Genomic DNA, 8,021 nt, shown 5'->3' on the forward strand with positions numbered 1-8,021 from the left:
GAAATCTCATATCAATTATCAGTCATTTTCATTTCCCCTCTTCCCCTGAGTTCCTGGAAACCACTAAACTTCTTTTTGTGTCTATAAATTGGCTAATTTGGCTATTTCATATACACAGAATCATACATTGTGTGGCTTTTTGTGCCTGGCTTCTTTCATTTCACATAATGTTTTCAAGACTCATCCATATGTAACATGGAGCAGTTCTTCATTGCATTCTATGGCTGAATTGTATTTCACTGTATGCATATATGCATTGTGTTTATCCACTCAACATTTGATAAACATGTATATTGTTTTCACATTTTATATTATATGAATTATGTGTATTGTGTGATGTTGCTAGAAATATTCATGCACAAGTTATGACTGTTCTCAATTCTCAGAATTCACACCCATGTTTTCTCTAAGAGTTTTATAATTTTAGCTCTTAGGTCTCTGCCATTTTTAGTTTATTTTTATATGGTGTGAGGTAGGGATCTAACTTCACTTTTTTGCATGAGGATATCCAGTAGTCCCAGAAAAACTTGCTTAAAAGATTATTTTTCCCCCCATTAAGTTATCTTGGCAACTTTGTCAGAAATTCACCTGACCATAAAAGCATGGGTTTATGTCCTATTATTTATGCCTTTTTAATATCTGTTGACATAGATTTTTCTTTCAATGTGAAGTGTTGCTAGAGTTAATAATTTTTAACTATATTTAGTAAAGAGATGACTAAAATTCAGTCACGGTGAATTGCTATTATCGTACTCTTAAATTTAATTAGCTATTAATTTATGGTCATAAGTGAGATCTTTTTTTTTAGTGCTATCTTTTTCAGGCATCTTTATGAGGTTATATAACCTTCGTAAAATGAGTTACATATTTTTTCTGGTTTGGAAAAATAAAGCATGTAAAGTTGCCAGGATCTAAAATGCTTGAGGTCCTCTGGGCCCTCTGCAAGTTTCTCTAATACATCCTACTACTCATCTTATCTGTGGAGGCCCCAGGTTGCAGTGATATTTAAACTACAAATAAACACTTAACTCACTTGAGTTTAAGTTACGTTTTAAGAACAAGTGGTACATGAAGAATAATTTTCTCTCTGTTGCCCACCCATGTCAGCTGAAGTTATCCTTTACATTAATAGTTTGCTTACTCGAGGTCATTGTCATCCTTCATTTATCATGAACACCCATTGTCTCGCCTTCCCCTGCTGCTACTTAACCTGAAGAAGATACAGCCTGTGGAATTGACACATTTGCTTTCCTAAGTCCCTTGCATCTGTCTTTATGTTAAAGTTTGCATCTCAGTGCCAGATGAGTACTGCATAGGCTTGGAGCCAGGATGCCCGAGTGTGAAGCTGGACTCAGCCATATACTGGCAGCCTAAGAAGGACCTTATAAGGTCTTAGCTGAGTCCTCTTTAAAACAGAGATTAAAAACAGAACCTACCTCAGTGGATCATGAAGAGCATTGTGTGATTTGATATTCATGAGGTGTTTAGAACAATGCTTGGCCCTTTGAATGTCAGAGTTTAGCACATAAATACCCTTGTCTTTTAAAGGCTGCAATTCCAGAGCTGAGATACCATGCCTCATTTTAGTTTGCTCATGTACTTTTTTTAAAATAAAATTATTATCCCCCCCCCCATTAGTGCTCAGCAGACTCCACTTCCCTGAGATGGTTCTAGGATTCTAGCTGCCTATATTAACCCCCCTAAAATACCAGATGGCTTTTCTGAGAAGAGTTGAACAAAGTTGGGGCCCTTTTTTTCCTTCCTGTAGATGCTCTAGCCCTTTTCACACTGAATTTAGAAGGTAGTGACCTCTGCTGCACCTTGAAAAGGCCAAGGTCCCACCCAGAGCTGATTCCTGCTCTAAGAACACTTCCTGGCTGCCGGCTGCACTTGAACCAGCAAGAGGACCATACGAAGCCCTCATACAGTGCCATGGCCCCAGCTAACCACAAACCCCAGCATATGTAGACAACCTCAAATCTCTCTCTAGCCTAGTTACCATGATTCCGAGCTCCAGACCCTTCTAACTAGCTCTCTTCTGAATATTTCTATCTCAAACTCAGCTTGTTCAAAAGTAGGCCTTTATTGTTCCATTATTTGCAAATGGCACCAGCATTTTCACCAGTCAGGGGAGAAAAAACCCCGGAGGTCATTCTGGACAACTTCCTCTCACCAGCCTCATCAAACACTAGCCATAACATATGGTTTCCCTTTTTAAAACTTCCCATGACTTGATCCTGCTATCAGCTCTTTAACTGAACTCCTTGTCACCAGCTAAGCTTGTGCTCACTGTCCCCCATTCTTGACCCTGTTCTCCAGAGTGATCTTTTCAAATGTAAATCTGACTTGCTCCAAATCCCTCCAGAGCTTCTTACAGTTTTCTGGGGAAAAAAATTCAAGTTCCATCATGTTGCCTCCACAGCCCTAGGGGACCTAACTGCCCATCTGCTGCCACAGTGAGCCCAGAGCTGCTCTTTTCAATTTTTTTTTTTTTTTTAGAGATAAGGTCTCACTTTATCACCCTCAGTAGATTGCTGTGGCATCACAGCTTACAGCAACATCCAGCTCTTGGGCTTAGGCGATTCTCTTGCCTCAGCCTCCCGAGTTGCTGGGACTACAGGTGCCGGCCACAACACCTGGTTATTTTTTATTACAGTCTAGCAAGGACAGGGTTCGAACCTGCCACTATCAGTATATGGAGCGGGCACCCTACTCAGTGAGCCACAGGTGCCGCCCAGAGCTGCTCTTTTCAAGCCAATCTCTCCATATCCACTCAGCCCTTTCTCCTCTGCCTGATTCCACTCTTTACATTTCTCCATTCTTCGTCTCTCCTTAAATTCTCAGGCTCTTCCTTTCTATTGGATCATTTTCACTGGCGTATAAACTTGCTTTCTTTCTCAGCTTTGTTGTTTTTTCATTTTCCTTTAGTCCAGCTACAGCCATTCTTGCATTCTTGTTTTCCTTTTTAAAGCAGAGATGTCTGATGCTTGCTCCCTGCGGTTTGCTGTGTCCGACAGCATCCATCTAAACTCTGCCCTCTCAGCCCACAGAGCACTGTCATCAGCACCCTCAACAGCCTCAAGTGCAAAATGAAATGAGCAACATTTCATCCTCAGCTCCCTGGAGCCCTCCCTAAGAAATACGCCCCACTCCATCCCTCCCTACTTCACGGGGCACACCAGTAACTGCAGCCAGCTCCCTAGTTAGTGTCACCCATCCCCAGGCATGAGTTTAATTAGGGGACCATTTATATGCTGTTAACGTCATGTTTCAAGTCCAGCCTTGTCTTCTGAGTTCTAAATCATGAACTTCCTGCTTCCCATTCAACATCTCTACTCAGCTGTGCCCTAAGCATTTAGAATTGACCATGTCCTAACGGACCTGTATCACCCCCATCCCAGCTCTTAGGCTCATATATCCACATGCAGACACTGCTCACACATGCATACTCACACATAGACAGACGTGTATGCACACACACAAACAGGCTGATATGTACATGTACACACAAACCTCTCTCACAGCCTCCAAGGTTCCCCATGTCAACTACTATACGACAGCCCCCCATTTATTCCTGCTAGGAATTCACCTTGCCAACAAACCTCATTCCCCACCCCCATGCACCCATCCCCAAGTCCTTTGGATTCTATTCCCCAAATAAGTCTTTAACACGCTCTTTTCCTTCTTGGCTGTGACCAGCTTTGTTTCAAGTCACCATCACCCTGGCCTGAACTTCTTCAATAGCCTCCTAACTCAGGGACCCTCAACTGTTTTGGCACCACGGACTGGTTTCATAGAAGACAATTTTTCCATAGACTGGGGGGAGGGAGGAGATGGCTTCAGGATGATTCAAGCACATTACATTTATGGCGTACTTTATTTCTATTATCGTTACACTATAATATGTAACAAAATAAATATACAACTCAACGTAATGTAGAATCAGTGGGACCCCTGAGATTGTTTTCTTTTAACTAGACCATCCTGACGCTAGCATCGTCAGACATTAGATCAATGATTTGCAACCAGTGTGCCATGAGAGGGTCTTAGATGTTCTGTGAAAGATTTATAAAAGCATTAATTATTTTCCAAATAAGTTAAAAACATAGTAAGTATATTTTTTCTTACTCTTTTTTTTTTGATCAACATAAGTGTGCCATGAGATAAAAAAGGTTGAAAAACACTACATTCAATTTTCATGCAGAGAATGCAACCTAGATCCCTCACGTGCACAGTTTACCCGAGGATCCCAGCTCCCATGAGAGGAACCCTCTGCAGCTGATCTGACAGGAGGCAGAGCTTGGGCAGTGGTGCCAGTGATGGGGAGCAGCTGTAAGTACAGATGAAGCTTTGTTCACTCACCCACCTTTGCTCACTGACCTCCTGCTGTGGGTGGCTGGGTTCCAGAATAGGCCATAGACTGGTATAAGTCAGCATGCTAGAGATTGGGGACTGCAGTCCTAACTGATATCTCCCCTTATCATTTTCTTCTGCTACTATACCAATCCAGATTCCACACATACCAGAGTGAACTTTTAAAAATATGAATCTGATAATGTCACTTTTCTTAAAACTAACTGCACTTAGAATGAAGCATGTACTAGGGCCACATGGTTGGGGAAGGGCCCTTTGCCAAGGAGATAGTTAAATTGCAACCTCAGTGATGAACAGTGGGTCACCTGGAAGAGAAAGAGACAATGGATGCTTTCCACTTAGGGGAGAGAGCAAAGGCATGAATGCTTGGATTTTTTAAGAAAGGCCAATGTGTCTGGAGCACAGCAAGTGAGGCGGAGGATGTTAAGAGATGGTGATGGAGAAGGTAGAAAGGGCTGGGACACACAGGGCCCTGGACGTCCATGTCAGTTTCACTGTCTGTTCCTCTTGACTAGAACAGTGCCTGTCACACCTTATGGACTCTATGTGTATAAACAAGTAAATATCACCAGCAACCCGGTCAGGTCAAGCATCTGGCAATCCCCAAATGTAACCTGTTGTTCCCTCTAATAAAGTCCTGGCTTTTGTCTAGCTCAGTGGTTCTCAACCAGAGGTGATTTTTATCACCAGGGGACATTTGTTATGTCTGGAGACATTTGTGATTGTCAGGATTGATGGGTAGGAGATGCTACTGACATTAAATGGGTAGAGGGGCTGAGGGTGCTGGTCAGTGTCCTGCAGCAGACAGGAAAGCCTCCCCAATAAAGAATTATTTAGTCTATGATGTCAACAGTGCTGCAGTTGAGCAACCTTGGTCTAGCTTATTCTACGCTTGTCCTCAAAGCCCCTGTGAGGCATCACATGCTTTGGAAAGATTTTCCTTCTGAACAAACTACTTGAATTTGAGGACCCTCCTCTGGGCTCCCCAAATCTCCTTGGAGGGATTTTGCCTGGCAACTGTCCCCTCTAACTGCCTCTCTCTAGAAGTACAAATGTTGGGGTATCTGCTCCACCGGGATACCTAACCCACAGTGGACCATGGAAATGGTTTTCTTGAATGAATGTAGCCCCATACTAGAGACAGGTGGGAGGGTAAAGATGAATTTCATGGCAAACCATACATTGAAAAACGTACAGTTGACACACATGAACGTTTGTCCTTCTCACAGGTCAGAAGGACATCCTGCCCACCTTTACCCTAAGAAGCTGCCTGTCCCCAGATGTCTGTGCTAGCTGGCACCTTCCAGAAATGGCAACTTCCTCTGTGCCCAACCTGACAGCATGGTTCACTCAATTACTCACTGCCTTCACTTTTGATTTATTCAAGTTTAATCCCAATAACATAAGACATAGAACTAGGGCATATGACAGATTCTTAACAATGAAAAAAATAGGGCCAAAGCTTCATTTGCAGTTGGCTCTCCTGTGAGTCATGTCTACTTAATATATAGCAGGTGTGGACATGCTTGGTCCACCAGCAAAAAATAGAAATTTCTCTGGCCACACATTTGCAGATTGCAGATCTTGTGCCCACCGATCAGAAACACTCGAAGCCCTCTTTTTTAGATTTGGGTTTTGAAATGGACTCTGGTCAAAATGCTGTGCCCTTGGGGAAGGCTCCTTCCCATCCAGTCTCCCAGCCCTCAATGCTTTCCACTCCACTTGCTTTCACCCCCATGACCCTGGTGCTCTCTCCCTGCCCTTGAGCCTCTGATCCTGCCAGCTGGGGAAGGAGAAGCCCGAGGTGCTGGAGATCCGGGCAGGGCTAGGCCGTCCCCTGCGGCTCACTGCTTCTGCTGCTGCTGCTGAAGCACCTTGCTGCGGGCCTGGGAATTCTTGCTATTTTCAGAAGGGCTCAGCTCATCTTCCTTCCTATCTTCCTCTTCCTCCTCCACTTCCTCCTCATCCTCTTCATCATCCTCATCCTCTTCCTCTGGCTGTTGATCCTGCACATGGCCTCGAGCCCTCCTCTCCAGCATCTCCTCAAAGAAGATCTGGCAGCTGAAGCCCTCCTGGATGCCGTGCTGGGCATGCTCCAGCAGTGCATCCAGGGAGGGGAAGACCCTGCAGCAGGCCACGCAGCGCAGCCCGTAGTTGGTGGTGACCAGCCAGTCTGGGGGGGGCCGCAGCTCCTGCAGGCAGCACTCCAGCAGTTCCCCGTCATCCGGCTCTGTCCCGTAGTTGTTCTTGCAGGCTTCCAAGTCCCAGCACAGGTCGGTTTTGGAGGCCATCTCAAAGGAGGAGCCTTTCTGCCGCTGCCTCTTGACGAACTGGGCTTCATGGATGCGCGGCTTCCTGCTGACGGGTTCGAAGCCCGACTCCGTCTCCCAGGCCACTGCCACGCCCCGCACGGTCTGTACGTGGGTGTAGAAGGCACAGACACTCTGCGGGGAAGCGTTCTCATCCTCACACATGTAGGAGAAGCAGGACTGGCACTGGGAATAGGACTGGTACTCAGAGGAGGTGTCAGACGATGGCGAGGTGCTCCAGCCCAGGATCCCCTGAGCCCTGGCGGCAAGGTAGATGTCCTCACAGGGAATGGCCGGTCCCGGCCGTGGCGGTGACTCTTCTCTCTTTATGGTCCCTGAGAAGCAGAAGGACATTTTCATCAGTGCCTCCAAGACATCAGTGCCACAACCTACCTTGAGGAGCTCCAGACTCAGAAGGACACAGGCTTTAAAGGCCCTTGGGCAGGTGCCATCCCCTTCCTGCACCTGTGTCCTCATTAAATGGAGATGATAATGAAGCCTATCTCAGGGTGATGGTAAGGATTGAGTAATATATAGCTGCAATCCTCAAAACATTGACTTAACTCAGAACAGACATTAAGTGGTGGCAAGACAAATACATCTATTGATACATTATGGATATGATGCTGAGTATCAACTAATGTATTAATGCAATCACCAAAATGTTACTAAACCAAAAAGGCCATCAACTGGAAATCAAATAAACAGACTCTGACACATCCTACAATGCAATCCTATTCATGGATTTAAAAAGTATAAACTGTAGATATGAATGTCTAATGCATTATGCTAAACAAAAGAAGCCAACTAAACAGGCCACAGAGTGTGGGTTTCTGTTCCGATGACATTCTAGAATTCTCGAAAAGGCAAATTCATAGGGACAGAGGACTGATCAGTGGTTGCCAGGAGCTCAGGTTAGGTTGAGAAGGTCTAAGCCTAAGGGGCATGAGGGGACGTTTAGGGGTCCTGACTACGCCCTGTATTGTGGGTAGGGTGGTGATTGTGTACATAATCACAGGTGCATGCACACGTGTCAAAATTCTTCAACTTGTGTACTTGAAATTGGTGACATATAAATGGCACCTCGATAAAGCCTGTTCAAAACGCAGCACACAGGATGTGGTCGTCCCAGCTACCCGGCACCACTTTCCCCTTTTCCAAGTGTGAAGAGTCTCCGTCTCACTGCGGTGGGGTGTTGGGGGAGGGGGAGCAATCTGGCCATCTCCTTGAACATTTACTTTGGCTGCTAATTACCATGTAAGTGCTTGCCAAGGATTAACTCCTTTCCTATGTAAGACAACCCTAAGAAATTATATTGCTATGATTCCCATTTGTCAG

The 8,021-nt window shown here is 45.0% G+C and overlaps 1 protein-coding gene across 1 annotated transcript in view; it reads right to left on the bottom strand.

The window, feature by feature from the left end:
- Nucleotides 1-6,218: 6,218 nt before the first annotated feature.
- Nucleotides 6,219-8,021, bottom strand: part of FAM170B (family with sequence similarity 170 member B) — a 2,424-nt gene continuing 621 nt past the window's right edge. The window contains exons 2-3 of the mRNA XM_012812657.1: nt 6,373-7,018; nt 6,219-6,306 (exon numbers count right to left, since the gene is read on the bottom strand). Coding sequence (XP_012668111.1) covers nt 6,219-6,306; nt 6,373-7,018 — 734 coding nt within the window. The remainder of the gene's footprint in view (nt 6,307-6,372; nt 7,019-8,021) is intronic.

The sequence above is a fragment of the Otolemur garnettii genome, unplaced genomic scaffold, assembly GCF_000181295.1.
Source record: "Otolemur garnettii isolate 467f Iridium unplaced genomic scaffold, OtoGar3 scaffold00217, whole genome shotgun sequence".
NCBI classification, from domain to species: domain Eukaryota; kingdom Metazoa; phylum Chordata; class Mammalia; order Primates; family Galagidae; genus Otolemur; species Otolemur garnettii.